At 45.3% G+C, this 18,547-nt stretch overlaps 2 protein-coding genes across 2 annotated transcripts; both read right to left on the minus strand.

Moving 5' to 3' along the window:
- Positions 1–604: 604 nt before the first annotated feature.
- Positions 605–4,765, minus strand: LOC138614733 (organic solute transporter subunit alpha). Its single transcript, XM_069688297.1, is given in 10 exon segments — positions 605–1,214; positions 1,304–1,327; positions 1,330–1,555; positions 1,834–1,945; positions 3,172–3,324; positions 3,400–3,473; positions 3,594–3,745; positions 4,262–4,350; positions 4,507–4,567; positions 4,735–4,765. Coding segments are annotated over 10 exon segments (1,344 nt in total). The 3' UTR covers positions 605–792.
- Positions 4,766–5,607: 842 nt separating this feature from the next.
- On the minus strand, positions 5,608–18,380 carry LOC138614730 (protein-serine O-palmitoleoyltransferase porcupine-like). Its single transcript, XM_069688295.1, has 13 exons — positions 18,048–18,380; positions 16,295–16,437; positions 15,952–16,144; positions 11,772–11,815; positions 10,307–10,488; positions 9,500–9,630; positions 8,401–8,523; positions 7,791–7,891; positions 7,141–7,217; positions 6,575–6,638; positions 6,402–6,487; positions 6,196–6,306; positions 5,608–5,990 (listed from the first exon to the last, which is right to left on the minus strand). The coding sequence occupies exons 2-13, from the start codon at positions 16,428–16,430 to the stop codon at positions 5,889–5,891; spliced, it is 1,350 nt and encodes a 449-aa protein (XP_069544396.1). The 5' UTR covers positions 16,431–16,437; positions 18,048–18,380; the 3' UTR covers positions 5,608–5,888.
- Between the last annotated feature and the right edge of the window lie 167 nt (positions 18,381–18,547).

The following is an 18,547-nucleotide window of genomic DNA, read 5'->3' on the forward strand; positions in this document are numbered from 1 at the left end:
AGAGGAGAAGAGGAGCGTGGGATTGAGGCGCAGCCCGGGATTAATCACTGCCTTCCGGTAGTTGTTAGAAAACACAAAGTAGGTAAACGACGCGCCTGGATATTAAATTATTATTACTAGGATGGCGACGGAACGTGCCGTCTTGAGGGAGGGACTTGCTTGGCCTGCGTACACCGTGATTGGTTGTTCCGTTGTGAGGGGCCAGTGACTTTGAGTGAGGGATAGGGCTGGGAACCAATGAAGTGAGCTGGGGGCGTGGTTAAGGCAATCTGCTCCGTGTCCATCCTAAACGAGAACAGTCTAATAAAAACAATGTCTGGTGCTTGATTGGATCATCGGGAGGGTCAGGACCAACCACACACTATTTAACTACAAATATGTATTTATTTATTTTTAAGGCTTTAGGGTTTGTAGACTGTGTTTGTATGTAATATAAATGTGAAACTTTGAAAAGGTTAATATCAGAAAAAACGTTGTACACTGATGAAATGTTATGTTGAATATAATTGGTTTATTCTTACAAAAAATAAAGTTACCAGGACATCTGAAAAACAAGTGTACAGATGTTTCACAGAGATTAAATAATGTCAATGTCCTTTATTATTTTGTGTAACTAATGCTTTGATTGGGCTAGATGGGGAAGATTGAAACAGACATCAGAGTTATTATCTACAAACACTCACTTTCATTACTACAGTTTACTGCTGATTCATCAGAACCATGTTTCTGCTTCTGAGGGAATGAATCCAGTTTTAAAGGGAGACACTCTGCGTTACCAGCATGATGTTCAGTTCAGACCACGGTGACGTCTGCAGAGTCGTGGTAGTTCACGTTCGCTCTAACAGTGATGTGGGTCGGACCGGTACCAGCCTCCTCTGCAGTTCTCTCCTGCACCGGTTCTGACCTGCTCTGACCTTTGACCTGAGGGAAGTGGAACCCCTCCAGAGGAGCATGCTCGATCCTGCACAGGCTGTCCTCACTGTCGCTGTGGTAACCGGGGTTGCAGGCGGAGACGAGGCAGCGGCCGGGCCACGCCCCCTCTGACATCAGGGGATGAGTTGTCTGAACTTCATCTGTCTGAACGGCCCTGTCCATCTTCCACACACTGACAGGCTCCGCCCCCTCCTCCGCATTCGGCTCCACCTTCCGGAAGGTGTGTCGGGCGTAAAGGCCGATGCAGAACATCTCCACGATCACAGCGTAATGATAGATCACTGATGGGGGGGGAGGGGGACAGGCTCACTACATCTGCTCTCCATTTATTTATGATAACATGAGGTCCAACTGGAGGACGGGTACTCACACTGGGAGCGGGTCAGGACAGAGAAGGGGGGCTGCAGGGGAACACCTCCAGGGCCCCCATGGTCTCCAGGATGCTGCTCTGCAGGCCGCACAGCACCAGAACCAGAACCACGCAGATGAACTTTGCTCGGAGTCCGAAGCCGAGCAGGAAGCTGCGGGTGGTCTTGTAGAAGAGCAGGTGGCCGTAGAAGGACATGAAGGTGGATATGCAGATGATCCCGTTCACGTACAGGTTGGGGTTCACTGAGTCCACCTGGTGGACAAACAGAGGACTGTCACTCAGTGAACAGCGATGCCGAAGAAGGGTCAGTTTCTATCAACATGTCTGATGTGGTTTAAAAAGATGAATACGTTTGGTTTTCAACAAGTTACTTCCATGACTTTAACACAAACATTTAGAAATTGATGCTGTTTGACAACATTTTCAGTGCAGCTAAAACATTGTTAAGCTTTTAAAATATTCTCATATTAATGATCAATCTACAGAGATAGAAGCTCCTCCAACCAGGAGGTGGAGAGTTCAGGACTCACATCACCGTAGTCGTACTGCTCATCTGTCCACAGGACCAGAGTCACGAAGAACAGGATGCTGCGGACGACAGACAGCTGCAGGACGGCCGCCATCATCCAGCTGCTGCTGCTGCTGCACGCATGAACACAGCATTTACATGTCAGCAGCTTCTATACATCTTATAAATCTATATATACATCTTATAAATCTATATATACATCTTATAAATCTAGACATCTTATAAATCTATACATCTTATAAATCTATACATCTTTATAAATCTATATATACATCTTATAAATCTATACATCTTATGAATCTATACATATATAATCTTATACATCTATATATACATCTTATAAATCTATACATCTTATGAATCTATATATACATCTATACATCTTATAAATATATATACATCTTATACAGCTTATAAATCTATATATACATCTTATAAAGCTATACATCTTATAAAGCTATACATATATAATCTTATAAATCTATACATCTATATATACATCTTATAAATCTATACATCTTATGAATCTATATATACATCTTATACATCTATACATCTTATAAATCTATATATACATCTTATAAATCTATACATCTTATAAATCTATATATACATCTTATAAATCTATACATCTTATGAATCTATATATACATCTTTCTAAATCTATACATCTTATAAAGCTATACATATATAATCTTATAAATCTATACATCTATATATACATCTTATAAATCTATACATCTTATAAATCTATATATACATCTTATAAATATATACATCTTATAAATCTATATATACATCTTATACATCTTATAAATCTATATATACATCTTATAAATCTATATATACATCTTATAAATCTATACATCTTATGAATCTATATATACATCTTATACATCTATAAATCTTATAAATCTATATATACATCTTATACATCTTATAAATCTATATATACATCTTATAAATCTATACATCTTATAAATCTATATATACATCTTATAAATCTATACATCTTATGAATCTATATATACATCTTATAAATCTATACATCTTATAAAGCTATCCATATATAAATCTTATAAATCGATACATATATTAAAAAATTTCCCCTCGGGGATTAATAAAGTATATACCTACCTACCTATATATACATCTTATAAATCTATACAGCTTATAAATCTATATATACATCTTATAAATATATACATCTTATAAATCTATACATATATAAATCTTACATCTTACATCTATACATCTTAATCTTATAGTCATGCAGCACAGAGGATGAATGGATAAACAGACGCGCAGTCTTCAATGATGTTGGTGCTGGTTTGAGTACCTGTTGACGGCCACCAGGGGGAGACAGCAGCAGCAGCAGGGGAACGGATCAGGAGACACCTGCTGACCGGACAGAGCTGCCAGCATCCGAGATTTACCCCCGAAAAAGTCCGTGATGAGACCCATGAACTTCACCAGGGTGATGGAGTGGTAGCTGGACAGACACACAAACTCAGACAGAGCCCGTCTATAACATGTGATTCCTGTCACTCACCACGTATTAACTCACAGTGAAGCCATGAAGTTACACAGCGAGGAAGAGCGCGGCACATAGAGTGCGATGAGGGACGTCAGAGCAAACACCTGGAACACAGACAACATCCAGGATTGAAGGACAGGTGAAAGACACCTGGACCAGAAAACAGCTGATCGGTCAGAGAAACAGCAGTGTGAGGATGATGAGGATGAAGAGGATGATATTACCGGGTACATCCCTAATATCCACAGGTAGAGACATCTCCTCCTAGAGGAGGAGACGTGACGCAGGAAGAAGCCCACCTCCTCCAGAAACACTCCCAGTAAGATGAGAGCTAGACCGGCCGGGATGAGGAAGAGCCACAGATCATCTTTGATGGCTGACAAGAGACAGAGACAGAGAGACAGTTACACCGTCACACCATCAGACAGTCACTCCATCATCCTCCTGGTTAAGCATCTTTAATGTTTCGAGATTGTTAAAGTGCCTCATTAACATCAGAGATTCTTTTACCTGATGATCACACTGAACTTTATCTTGTTTCTCTTCATTCTGATGGATTCATTTTCCATTCATTCAAGTTCCTGATTATTTACAGCTGAAGTATTGATGTGGACGACCTCCATCAGTGTTCTCATGTTTCCCTTTAAATTCTCATGTCTGAACAAGAATCATCATTTCATTTTATTTCTCTTTGACCACATTCATGTTTCTTCATCTTCCCTCCAACAGAGGAGCAGCAGGTAGAATCATAAACTACTGCAGCAGTATTTTCCTTTATTCCTCCTCTGCAGTGTTATTATTTATTATCATTTATTTACATGTATTATCATTTATTAGGACTTATTTTGATTTATTATTGAAACTGTCCCTCTTTAATATTCACTTTACTCACCGCTGAAGATCTGAGAGGACTGAGGGACCTCAGGACCGATCCAGCTGCAGTTAGACCCTCTCCCCATCGAGAGAAGACCTCCGTCCTCTCTGTCCACAGGAGGACAGGAAGGAGGACATCAGTCAGTCAGCTGAAGACAGATGTCCCTCGGTAAACGAGGACAGCAGCGGGGACAGGTGCCCTCTCGTCCGCTCTGCTGCTGCTTCTGAACAGTTCCGGTCTGACGGAGGACATTAATGATTGACAGGTCCAGGTAAGAGGACAGGTGGGGGTCCAAGTCCAGCTGGCAGGAGGCTGCTGGTTCACCTGTGGACACATCATTAAAACACGTCTGTAGATTCATGAAAGACGAACTGATCAGTGATGTCAAATAAACAGCAGCTCAGTGTCCATCTTTTAACAGCTCCCTTACATTTAATAAACAGATTAGTTCAGATTTTACTTGGAGTCTGACACCAGCAGGTAACACGTACCTGGTGGATGAAGGAGTGGAAGGTTGGACATCCTGTATGAGACATTCAAGTCGCTGCTGCAGACGTCTTCTCCTCGTTCGTCTTCATCTTCTTGTGCTGCTTTTATCGAACATGTTCATTCTTCTCGTTTCTTCTTCTGTGTTTTCAGCCTTTCAGCAGACTTCAGTTTTAAATGTGATATAATATTTTTCTGATGTGTATATTGGACCTGAGGAGCAGCTCAGAGAGATATGTCCAATCTCTGTGGACTCGGGCGCTCCATCAAACTTAATACTATTAGAATTGGGAATAAAACCGTCTCCTCCCTCAGTCCTGCATCGCTCTGGAGAACAAATCCATTTAAACCTTCCACAAACTGATGGTGAAAACAAGCAGGTGTTCCTTTCATATTTCATTAATGTATTTCATTTTAAATCTAATTCAGACTCTAAATATCTCAGTTTGATGATTGTGTAGAATTTAAACTAAACTCTAAACAGTTTTGATTCCATCGTCTTCTCAAGATGTTCCTCAATTTCATGACCATGAACACAGTTTACTGTTAATGAGAGGATTTAAATGATGCATCTTTAAAGGACGAAATGTTTCAGTTTCTAACTTCACTTTCAGAGAGACATGAGACATAAAATGTCCTGAATTCAAACCTTATGATGACATCATCGCTGTAGACGCCGAATACAACATCAGAGCTGAAGGTCTGGAGAACATCTGCAGAGAAGCTGTTCTGCATTTAGTCCACGTTCACTATGAAATAACAGAAATAATTCTGATACAGTTTAGAAGAGGAGGTCAGTGATTATAAATTAGAATCTCAGTCTTCCTCTTGTCCTTCAGGTCCTCTGATGTCCACAGAGACACAAACCAGCAGCTCCATTATATTCACACAAACCTTTAATAGAAAAAATTGAAAAACAGCAGCAGCAGTAAAAATATTCATCTGAAACACGTGAACTCTGACAGTCGTTTAAAATCACTGAGACGGGTTCAACGGATGAAATAATTCTGGATCCAACATCACAAACGAGGGACGGCTGACCAAATAGGACCTCATCATGTCCTCACGCATGTCCACAGTCCAGAGCTCCGCCCCTCACCATCACATGTCCATCGTGTTATGAAGTATCAGGTGTGTATCAGGTGTTTATCTCCATCCGTCACTGGATCAGGCGGTAGAAGACCCAGCAGGCGAACACGACCCAGTGACCGGCCCAGTTCAGTTCGGACCACCTCTGGATGGTGTGGACGGCAGTGTAACCCTTCAGACAGGAGGACGAACAGGGACATGTCTCATCAGTCTGTCTTATCACACACCTGTTTACACCTGTTTACACCTGTTCACACCAGTTGACACCTGTTCACATCTGTTCACACCTGTTTATACCTGTTTATACATGTTCACATCTGTTCACATCTGTTCACACCTGTTCACACCATGACATCATGTCCTCACGCTGTTCTTACCTCTTCTACTTCCTGTTCATCCACCCCAGGATCAAACATGGAGCCCAGGTAGGTGAGATGAAGGACGACGAGGAGGCTGAAGACCAGGTTCAGGACCAAGACCCAGTAACCCTGCAGACCGGGAAAAAACAGCAGCTGTGAAATGTGGACTGAAGCTCAGAGAGGAGGATGTAATGAAGTGTGAGTGTTTGTGTGGACTGATGTACCTTCTTGTGTCGGTGGCTGCAGTCGGAGGAGCACGGTCTGGACAGGATGCAGGCGCTGAAGATGAAGGACAGCTTCCTCCTCAGAACTGATTAAGAGAAACAAAAAGAGTCTTCACCAACAACTCCGACGGTTCAGGAGAGAAACAAACTGAGTCGTCACCACTTCTACTGACCGTGTTCCACATACGTGATGAACCCCAGAGACAGCAGCACCGCTCCCAGGTGGAAACTCAGACCCTGACGGAAACCAGCAGGTGGTCAGCTTCCAGTCACACTCAGAGTTCACAGTCACACTCAGAGTTCACAGTCATACTCAAGAGTACAGTCATACTCAGAGTACAGTCATACTCAGAGTACAAAGTCATACTCAGAGTATAAAGTCATACTCAAAGTACAGTCATACTCAGAGTACACAGTCATACTCAGTCATAATATTAGTACACAGTCATAGTCAGTCATACTCATAGTACTCAGTCATAGTCAGTCATACTCAGAGTACACACTCATACACAGTCATACAGAGCACACAGTCATACTCAGTCATACACAGAGTATTCAGTCACACTCAGTTATACAGAGGTTCATTATTAACTGATAAATATACACAACCACATTAACAGAGAATAAACTGAACGAACTACAGCAGCTTCAGTGTTTCATACTGAAGTCAGATGGACTCTCACTTCATACACACTGTTCATTGCAGAGGTCAGAGGTCAAAGAGCATCATGGTACTAACGTGCAGTAAGGCGCTGGCGGTGTACGTCACCAGGATGGCGGGAAACGTCCCCAGTTTCACGGCGTTCTTGAAGACGTCTGAGGAGGACGGAGGACAGGGGATGGAGGACAGAGGACGGAGGACAGAGGAAAGGGGATGGAGGACAGGGGACAGAGGATGAAGGACAGGGGACGGAGGACATGGGACAGAGGTCAGAGGATGGAGATCAGCGGATGGAGGACAGGGGATGGAGGACGTAGGAAAGGGGACGGAGGACGGGATGGAGGGCGCAGGACAAGGGACGGACGACAGAGGAGGGAGGACAGGGGACACAACATGAGGATGAAGACATGTCTTCATGTTCCTCTCAGGAATCATATCTATCATATCTCCACAGGTGGTCTAAACATACTAAACAACACATCTGTAACAGCTGTATGAAGCATATGATTCATGTTATTAGTGAAGAAGGGGATGATGTCATCATTATTGAAGGATCCACAGAGGTTCTGGTTTCCCTCTAATAATGATGACTCATCTGCAGGTCTGACGTCTGATTTATAGAGCATCATCTTTAAACTCCCACTGAGTTTGTTTGTGAAATATAACCCATTTGTAAACACGGTTCTGGTTCTGGTTCTGGTAGGACCTGATCTCTCAGCTGGACTCACAGGTTCTCAGCCAGCGGGACATGGGAATGTTCCAGGACGTCACCACCAGAACCATGGAGCGGGGGATCTCCACCCCGAGGGGCTGCACCACCCTCAGATCCCTGCAGGACACGCACGCATGCACACACACACACACACACACACACACACACACACACACACACACACACACGCACGCACGCACGCACGCACGCACGCACACACACACACACACACACACACACACACACACACACACACACACCATCCTGTCAGTGATCAAACTTTAAAATATGATCAAAATACATTCATCAGGAGGCCATAAACCATTTTATCATTTCATTTTAAGCCCCTAAATCCTGAGAATAATGGCAGATTAAAAAGTGCTTACTGTTATTTTCCATATTCAGTAAAATATTGTTACATTAAAGTATCTAAAAGAGAGTCGTATGGGAAACATCCACCCAGTGGAGAGCAGGTGTAACTGCAGGTCCATGAACAGGTCTCACACACACACACACACACACACACACACACACACACACACACACACACACACACACACACACACACACACACACACACACACACACACACACACACACACACACTGTAAAACAGCTGGACTCACCACTGGATGTGGTCCTTCTCGGTGAAGCCGGCTCCTGCCAACATGCTGGTTCCTTCACTCAGGTGACCCACGAAGTAGTTACTGAAGTGGAAGGACACGGCATTCTCATAGGCTCGTAGCCACCTGTACAACACACACACACACACACACACACACACACACACACACACACACACACACACACACACACACACACACACACACACACACACACACACACACACACACACAATCATTTATGTTCCTCACACATGTCCAGAATCACCAGATGACATCATCTGGATGGTCCCACAGTCTGCAGCTCATCATGTCACTCACAACATACAATCAGTGGTTATCACGTGACATAAACACGCAGGGTTCACAGGTCAAAGGTCAATGTGTCGGCAGGTATATTAGAGGTTCTGTTCAGACGTATTTCTGACAGTTTAATGATTTAAAGTATAAATACATAAGAGACAGACAGACGTCCATCTCAGATTGTCTGTATTAATAAATCCATCCTCCAGAGAGAATCCAGCCCCCTGGTGGGAGGAGCCTGGAGGAGGAGCCAGCTTCAACCAATCAGCTCTGACCACTTGAAACACCTGCAGCTACATTTAGAAACAAACTCTGACTTCAGCATCGTCACCTCAGTCTCTGACGCTGCTCTCTGATTGGCTGGCAGTGAACAAAACCTTTTAAATAAGTTTCATAATAAAGTCACATGACCCATCTCCATGACAACAGAGTAAACCATCCACAGGTGAAGGCAGTGACAGCTGCAGACAGCAGTAAGTGGACCTTGAGTTCAGAATGCCAGGTCATGTGACCACACGGTGGATCAGTGGAACATGAAGGTAAAAACAGGAGGGGAGGAGCCTGACCAGCCTCTCATGGAGGGGAGGAGCCTGACTGTGATTTATTGTGGTGGTATATTTAAAGCAGCTCCATTTTAAACAGTGAACCATATATTGATTAATGAGGCTGACAGGTGATCGATGGGAAACCTTACCTGTCTCACGTGTCTCTGAAGCAGGAAGAGAGAGACAGACGGGACAGAGTCAAAGCAGAGAACAGACAGCTGTTCTGGGAGGACGGACAGGAACGGTTGTCTTACTTGTGAGTGACGGAGGTCCCGTAGACGGGGATGAAGAGAGGGAAGAGATACGGGGCGACGCAGGTGGACACCAGGAGACACACCTGACTCTTCAGGAGACACACGGAGGACCAGAGCAGCCAGGAGACGCTCTAAGGGACAGACTCGTCTTTAACACCACAGAGGGACAGACACGTCTTTAACACCACAGAGGGACAGACAGGTCTTTAACACCACAGAGGGACGGACAGGTCTTTAACACCACAGAGAGACAGACAGAGGGTCAGACATGTCTTTAACACCACAGAGGGACAGACAACGTGACAGACAGGTCTTTAACGCCACAGATGGACAGCAGGACAGACAGGTCTTTAACACCACAGATGGACAGACAGAGGGACAGACAGGTATTTAACACTAAAGAGGGACGGACAGGTCTTTAACACCACAGAGGGACAGACAAAGGGACAGACAGGTCTTTAACACCACAGAGGGACAGACAGGTTTTTAACAAACAGAGGGAAAGACAGCTGGACAGACAAATGGACAGACAGGTCTTTAACACCAGAGAGACAGACACCCCCCCCCCCCCCCCCCCCCCCCCCCCCCCCCCCCCCCCCCCCCCCCCCCCCCCCCCCCCCCCCCCCCCCCCCCCCCCCCCCCCCCCCGGGGGGGGGGGGGGGGGGGGGGGGGGGGGGGGGGGGGGGGGGGGGGGGGGGGGGGGGGGGGGGGGGGGGGGGGGGGGGGGGGGGGGGGGGGGAGGGACATACACAGGGGGACAGATACATGAGGCTCCACCCTGCCACAATTGAAGCTCCTCCCACTTACCAGGGCGGGTCCTCTAACTGCGCTCTGATAGGTGGAGAAGCTGATCCAGGGTCCGAACACCGCCGTCCCCACAAACAAGACGTAACCCAGGAACTCAGCTGGAGACGGCAGGACGTCCACCGAGCCTCTGTCCAGGTCAAAGGCCACGGAGATGGCCTTCATGGCCACCACCATCTGAGAGCCTGAGGGACACACGGAAACAGAGACAGATAGACAGACACGGAGGCAGAGATGAAGACAGAGAGACGAAGACAGACAGACGGGACGAAGACAGAGACAAAGACAGAGAGACGAAGACAGACAGACGGGACGAAGACAGAGACAAAGACAGTGAGACGGAGATGAAGACAGAGACGAAGATAGAGAGATGGGACGAAGACAGAGAGACGGAGATGAAGACAGAGAGACGGAAACAAAGACAGAGACGGGACGAAGACAGACGGAGATGAAGAAAGAGAGACAGAAACAAAGACAGAGAGATGGAAATGAAAACAGGGAGACGGAGACAGACACGAAGAAAGAGAGACGGGACGAAGACGGGACGAAGACAGATGGAGACAGGGACGAAGACGGAGACAGGGGACGAAGATGGAGAAGAAGACAGAGATCGGACGAAGACAGAGAGAAGGGATGAAGACAGAGAGACGGATATGAAGATAGAGAGACGGGACAAAGACAGAGATGGGACGAAGACAGAGAGACGGAAACAAAGACAGAGACGGGACGGGACAAAGATAGAGAGGTGGAGATGAAGACAGAGACAGAAATAAAGACAGAGACGGAAACAAAGACAGAGAAATGGAGATGAAGACAGAGAGATGGGATGAAGACAGGGAGACGAAGACAGAGAGACGGGATGAAGACAGAGATACGGAAACGAAGACAGAGAGATGGGACGGAGACAGAGAGACGGAGACAAAGACAGAGAGATGGGACGAAGACAGAGAGACAGAGACGAAGACAGAGAGACGGGACAAAGACAGACAGAGCCAAAGACAGAGAGATGGGGCGAAGACAGATGGAGTCGAAGACAGAGAGACAGGGGACAAAGACGGAGAAGAAGACAGAGAGATGGGACGAAGACAGAGATATGGAAACAGAGACGGAAACGTAGACAGAGAGACGGGACGAAGACAGACGGAGACAAAGACAGAGAGACGGAAACAAAGACAGAGATACAGAAACGAAGACAGAGACGGGACAAAGACAGATGGAGATGAGGACAGAGAGACAGGACGAAGACAGAGAGACAGAGACAGAGAGACGAAGACAGAGAAATGGGACGTAGACAGACAGAGAGACGGAGGCAGAGACATGGAGACAGAGAGATGGGACAAAGGCAGACGGAGACAAAGACAGCAAGAAGGGAGACAGAGACAAAGACAGAGACACGGAGAAGGAGACAGAGACATGTCATACATGTAATATGTTACCATCATGTGTGTCTGTTCTGCAGATTGTTCACCTCTGATTCTATTCCAGGTCACCACATCAATCACATGCAGCTCTCTGAAATACAGGAAGAACAAGGAAGATATATTTACATATATACAGTGAAGGAAATCATTATTTGATATTTTACATAAAAGATGCTATATAATATATAAATATTTAATATATAAATATATACAAAAAAATATATAATTTATGAATAAATAAATATATAATATGTGACTATATAATACATGGCTATATAAATATATAATATATAAATACATAATACATAATAATAAATATAGAGTGAAGGAAATCATTATTTGATCTCTTGCCGATTTTGTAAGTTTGCCCACTGACAGAAATGAACGGTTTATAATTGTAATGGAGGTTTATTACAACAGAGACAGAATATTTCAAACAAATCCAGGAAATCACATCATATAAAAGTTATAAATTGATTTACATCTGATTGTGTGGAATAAGTATATTATCCCGTAGCAGAACATGACTCAGTACTTGGTGCAGAAAGCGTTGTTGGCGAGGTCAGAGGTTTCTGGTAGTTGGTCTCCAGGTTTGAACATCTCAGGAGGGATGTTGTTCACTCCTCTTTGCAGATCCTCCAAATCCTTCAGGTTTCCAGGCTGTTGCTCGGCAACAGGAAGCTTCAGCTCCCTCCTCAGATGTTCTCTGGGATGAAGGTCCGGAGACCGGCTCGACCTCTCCGTGACCTTCATGTGCTTCTTCTTGAGCCGCTCCTTTGTTGCCTCGCCGTATGTTTTGGGTCATTGTGGTGCTGAAGACCCGTCCACGACCCGTCTTCAGTGTCCCGGCTGAGGGAAGGAGGTCGTCCCCCAAGATGTCCCGGTAACGGCCCCGTCCGTCCTCCCCTCGATGCGGTGAAGTCGTCTTGTCCCCTCAGCAGAGAAACACCCCCAAAGCAGAATGTCTCCACCTCCATGCTGGATGGTGGGGACGGTGGGGACAGTGGGGACAGTGTTCTCGGGTTCTAGTCAGCGTTTCTCTTCCTCCAAATACGGCGAGTCCAGTTGATGTCAAAGAGCTGGATGTTGGTCTCCTCTGACCACGTCACCTCCTCCAAGCCTTCTCTGAATCCTTCAGGTGTTCGTTGGTAAACTTCAGACGGGTCTGTCCATGTGTCTTCTTGAGCCAGGGACCTCGCAGCGCTGCAGGATCTTAATCCATGACGGCGTCGTGTGTTACCGATGGTTTCCATGGTGACTGTGGTCCCAGCTGTCTGGAGATCATGGACAAGTTCCTCCAGTGTAGTTCTGGGCTGATCCCTCACCTTCCTCATGATCATCGATACCTCACCAGGCCAGATCTCCATGGAGCCCCAGACCGAGGACATCCAGACCGAGGAGATGCAGACCGAGGACTTCCAGACCGAGGACATCCAGACCGAGGAGATCCAGACCAAGGAGATCCAGACCGAGGTGACCCAGACCGAGGAGATCCAGACCGAGGAGATCCATGTCATTTAGTGAGGCTGTGGATCAGTTGAGACGGGTGTCTTTTATACAGGTAACGAGTTGAGACAGGTGTCTTTTATACAGGTGACCAGTTGAGATGGGTGTCTTTTATACAGGTGACCAGTTGAGATGGGTGTCTTTTATACAGGTGACCAGTGGAGACGGATGTCTTTTATACAGGTAACGAGCTGAGACGGATGTCTTTTATACAGGTGACGAGTTGAGATGGGTGTCTTTTATACAGGTGACCAGTGGAGACGGATGTCTTTTATACAGGTAACGAGTTGAGACGGGTGTCTTTTATACAGGTGACCAGTTGAGATGGGTGTCTTTTATACAGGTGACCAGTTGAGACGGGTGTCTTTTATACAGGTGACCAGTTGAGATGGGTGTCTTTTATACAGGTGACCAGTGGAGACGGATGTCTTTTATACAGGTAACGAGTTGAGACGGGTGTCTTTTATACAGCTGACCAGTTGAGATGGGTGTCTTTTATACAGGTGACCAGTTGAGACGGGTGTCTTTTATACAGGTAACGAGTTGAGACGGGTGTCTTTTATACAGGTAACGAGTTGAGACGGGTGTCTTTTATACAGGTGACCAGTTGAGATGGGTGTCTTTTATACAGGTGACCAGTTGAGATGGGTGTCTTTTATACAGGTGACCAGTGGAGACGGATGTCTTTTATACAGGTAACGAGCTGAGACGGATGTCTTTTATACAGGTGACGAGTTGAGATGGGTGTCTTTTATACAGGTGACCAGTGGAGACGGATGTCTTTTATACAGGTAACGAGTTGAGACGGGTGTCTTTTATACAGGTGACCAGTTGAGATGGGTGTCTTTTATACAGGTGACCAGTTGAGACGGGTGTCTTTTATACAGGTGACCAGTTGAGATGGGTGTCTTTTATACAGGTGACCAGTGGAGACGGATGTCTTTTATACAGGTAACGGGTTGAGACGGGTGTCTTTTATACAGCTGACCAGTTGAGATGGGTGTCTTTTATACAGGTGACCAGTTGAGACGGGTGTCTTTTATACAGGTAACGAGTTGAGACGGGTGTCTTTTATACAGGTAACGAGTTGAGGCGGGTGTCTTTTATACAGGTGACCAGTTGAGATGGGTGTCTTTTATACAGGTGACCAGTGGAGATGGATGTCTTTTATACAGGTAACGAGTTGAGACGGGTGTCTTTTATACAGCTGACCAGTTGAGATGGGTGTCTTTTATACAGGTGACCAGTTGAGACGGGTGTCTTTTATACAGGTAACGAGTTGAGACGGGTGTCTTTTATACAGGTGACCAGTTGAGATGGGTGTCTTTTATACAGGTGACCAGTGGAGACGGATGTCTTTTATACAGGTGACGGGTGTCTTTTATACAGGTGACCACGGGTGTCTTTTATACAGGTGACCAGTGGAGACGGATGTCTTTTATACAGGTAACGAGTTGAGACGGATGTCTTTTATACAGGTGACGAGTTGAGATGGGTGTCTTTTATACAGATAACCAGTTGAGACGGATGTCTTTTATACAGGTGACCAGTTGAGACGGGTGTCTTTTATACAGGTAACGAGTTGAGACGGGTGTCTTTTATACAGGTGACCAGTTGAGATGGGTGTCTTTTATACAGGTGACCAGTGGAGACGGATGTCTTTTATACAGGTGACGGGTGTCTTTTATACAGGTGACCAGTTGAGACGGGTGTCTTTTATACAGGTGACCAGTGGAGACGGATGTCTTTTATACAGGTAACGAGTTGAGACGGATGTCTTTTATACAGGTGACGAGTTGAGATGGGTGTCTTTTATACAGATAACCAGTTGAGACGGATGTCTTTTATACAGGTGACCAGTTGAGACAGATGTCTTTTATACAGGTAAAGAGTTGAGACGGGTGTCTTTTATACAGGTAAAGAGTTGAGACGGGTGTCTTTTATACAGGTGACCAGTTGAGATTCTGAGTCCTTTCTTAAAGCAAGAGGACAAATCTAACCGTCTGTAGGAGACAGAATTCTTGCTGGTTGGTTGGAGATCAAATACTTATTTCACAATCAGATGTAAATCAATTTATAACTTTTATATGATGTGATTTCCTGGATTTGTTTGAAATATTCTGTCTCTGTTGTAATAAACCTCCATTACAATTATAAACCGTTCATTTCTGTCAGTGGGCAAACTTACAAAATCGGCAAGAGATCAAATAATGATTTCCTTCACTCTATATTTATGTATTATGCATTTACATATTATAGATTTAATATTTATATATATTATATACATATAGATTCATATATTTACATATTCATATCTTATTGATATACTCATTTATATATTATATATTTAATATTTATAGATTCATATATTTACATACTATATATTCATATATTATATATTGTATATATTCATATATCTATATATATTCAGATGTTTATATATTAATATATGTATATATTCATATATTATAGTTGATATATTTATATGTACATATTAATATTTTCTATATTATATATTTATATAGTCATGTATTATATATTTATTTATTCATATATTTATTTTTGTATATATTTATATATTAAATATTTATATATTATATAGCATCTTTTATGTAAAATATCAATAGAATCAATGCTTCACAATAAAATAATAATACAACCATTTTTAGGACAGCTCAAAGAAAGAAATAAGAGAAGTTCAGCGTCCCAGCGTGTCCTCACCCGACCAGGAGGAAGAGGAGGATGAGGGCGGAGAGGAAGAGGCCTCTGCAGCCGGAGCGCCGGCTGAGCAGCAGCACGATGTAACAGAGGACGGCGAGCAGCAGCACCCAGAGGACATGATGCTCGAAGAAAAGGAAGAGTCCGTACACACCGGTTACCATGGAGACCAGGTGCTTCACCGTGGACACGACTCCTGGGGGACACAAGCAGGAGGGCAGTCACACACACACACACACACACACACAGAAACACAGAAACACAAACATGTTGATGTGGTCATGTGAAGCTCTGTGTTGATGTGGTCATGTGAAGCTCCGTGTTGATGTGGTCATGTGAAGCTCACCCAGCCTGAAGAAGAGCCTGCAGACGAGGCAGAGCAGCAGCAGCCGCCACACCTGCTGCACCCCTTGCTGGACAGTAATGATACCACAGCTGTCAGCCAGCTGCTGCATCACCACCAACCTGCTGGACATGTCCATCCTGAACCTGATCACAGAGACAGAGACAACCAGCGACAACCAGAGAGAGACAGACAGACATCCGTCATTCTTGGGCTCCAATGATTAAATGAAGAGATGTTTACAACATCAGCAGGAACACAGAGGACCTGAAGAGGACAACTCCCTGTCGCCATGGTAACCTCTGGACCTCATCAGCCCTGCTTCACCTGGTTCCAACAGATGAGGACAGAAACCTGAAGACATCCTCCACTCATCCTGACAGACTAGGTGTACATCCGGTCTCTCATGTCCTCAGAGACTCCACAGTTCTGTCTCAGAAGTCTGTCCACTTCCTCTCTGACGGACAACACACTTTAAAAGTGTCTCACTGAAGGAGGACGTCAGACTGTAACTAGAAGACATTCTGCATCAACAATGTCTCCTCTGGGACAGTCCTCCTTTGTCTCCTCTAGGACTGTCCTCCTCTAACACTGCCCTCCTCTGTCTCCTGAAGGACTGTCCTCCTTTATCTCCTCTAGGACTGTCTTCTTCTGTCTCCTCTACTGTGTCTCCTCTAGGACTGTCCTCTTCTGTCTCTTCTAGAACTGTCCTCCTCTAGGACTGCCCTCCTCTGTCTCCTGTAGGACTGTCCTCCTTTGTCTCCTCTAGGACTGTCTTCTTCTGTCTCCTCTACTATGTCTCCTCTAGGACTGTCCTCCTGTCTCCTCTAGGACTATCCTCCTCTGTCTCCTCTAGGACTGTCCTCCTCTGTCTCCTCTAGGACTGTCCTCCTGTCTCCTCTAGGACTATCCTCCTGTCTCCTCTAGGACTGTCCTCCTGTCTCCTCTAGGACTATCCTCCTCTGTCTCCTCTAGGACTGTCCTCCTCTGTCTCCTCTAGGACTGTCCTCCTGTCTCCTCTAGGACTATCCTCCTCTGTCTCCTCTAGGACTATCCTCCTCTGTCTCCTCTAGGACTGTCCTCCTCTGTCTCCTCTAGGACTGTCCTCCTGTCTCCTCTAGGACTATCCTCTGTCTCCTCTAGGACTGTCCTCCTGTCTCCTCTAGGACTGTCCTCCTCTGTCTCCTCTAGGACTGTCCTCCTGTCTCCTCTAGGACTATCCTCCTGTCTCCTCTAGGACTATCCTCCTGTCTCCTCTAGGACTATCCTCCTCTGTCTCCTCTAGGACTGTCCTCCTCTGTCTCCTCTAGGACTGTCTCCTCTAGGACTGTCCTCCTGTCTCCTCTAGGACTATCCTCCTCTGTCTCCTCTAGGACTGTCCTCCTGTCTCCTCTAGGACTATCCTCCTGTCTCCTCTAGGACTATCCTCCTCTGTCTCCTCTAGGAATGTCCTCCTCTGTCTCCTCTAGGACTGTCCTCCTGTCTCCTCTAGGACTGTCCTCCTCTGTCTCCTCTAGGACTGTCCTCCTGTCTCCTCTAGGACTATCCTCCTGTCTCCTCTAGGACTATCCTCCTCTGTCTCTTCCTTTGTCTCCTCCTCTCTCGGTTTACAGCAGAAACACAAACCGACCTGAGACCTGCAGCACCGGAGCTGTACCGTACACCGACCACCGGAGCACCGGAGCACCGGAGGCTCCGCGGAGGGACAACAGATGATCACGAACAGATTCAGTGAACAAGAATGGTTCATAACAACCTGGAGACACTGTTTACTGGACGCTCTTCTTCTTCTTCTTCTTCTTCTTCTTCTTCTTCTTCTTCTTCTTCTTCTTCTTCTTCTTCTTCTTCTTCTTCTTCTTCTTCTTCTTCTTCTTCTTCTTCTTCTTCTTCTTCTTCGTGTCCTGCTGCTGCTGCTGCTTCTTTTGTGTTTTAATGGCGGTTAGCAGACAACGTTATGGCGCATTACCGCCACCTACTGGACTGGAGTGTAGATCGGAAATCGAAGTAAAGCTTTCTTCAACTCTAACAAAAGAATAAAATAACAATAATAATAATAATAATTATATTCTTTCTATTAATCTTGTTCTCCAAAGATACTGAAACAGAAAATAATAACAAGTCTTCTTCCTCTCCTCGTTCCTCCTCCTCCTCTTCTTCCTGTTTCCAGGCGGACCTCCGACCTGCTCCGGTGTTTACTGCCCCCTCCTGGTCGGTGTGTGAACATACAGGGGATGAGACGATCTGTGTCCACCTCAT

This window comes from Brachyistius frenatus, unplaced genomic scaffold (genome assembly GCF_029030835.1).
Source record: "Brachyistius frenatus isolate BFR_SWC_R1_liver_20210118 unplaced genomic scaffold, ASM2903083v1 Contig_557, whole genome shotgun sequence".
Taxonomy (NCBI): domain Eukaryota; kingdom Metazoa; phylum Chordata; class Actinopteri; family Embiotocidae; genus Brachyistius; species Brachyistius frenatus.

Excerpts from the sequence above, each read along its gene's own strand:
- LOC138614730 (XM_069688295.1), bottom strand. The coding sequence starts at position 16,430 with ATGGACATGTCCAGCAGGTTGGTGGTGATGCAGCAGCTGGCTGACAGC. Across the intron at positions 16,145-16,294 it reads CAGGCTCTTCTTCAGGCTGG|GAGTCGTGTCCACGGTGAAG; the intron begins GTGAGCTTCACA and ends TGTGTCCCCCAG. Across the intron at positions 7,892-8,400 it reads GAGAAGGACCACATCCAGTG|GGATCTGAGGGTGGTGCAGC; the intron begins GTGAGTCCAGCT and ends CGTGTCCTGCAG.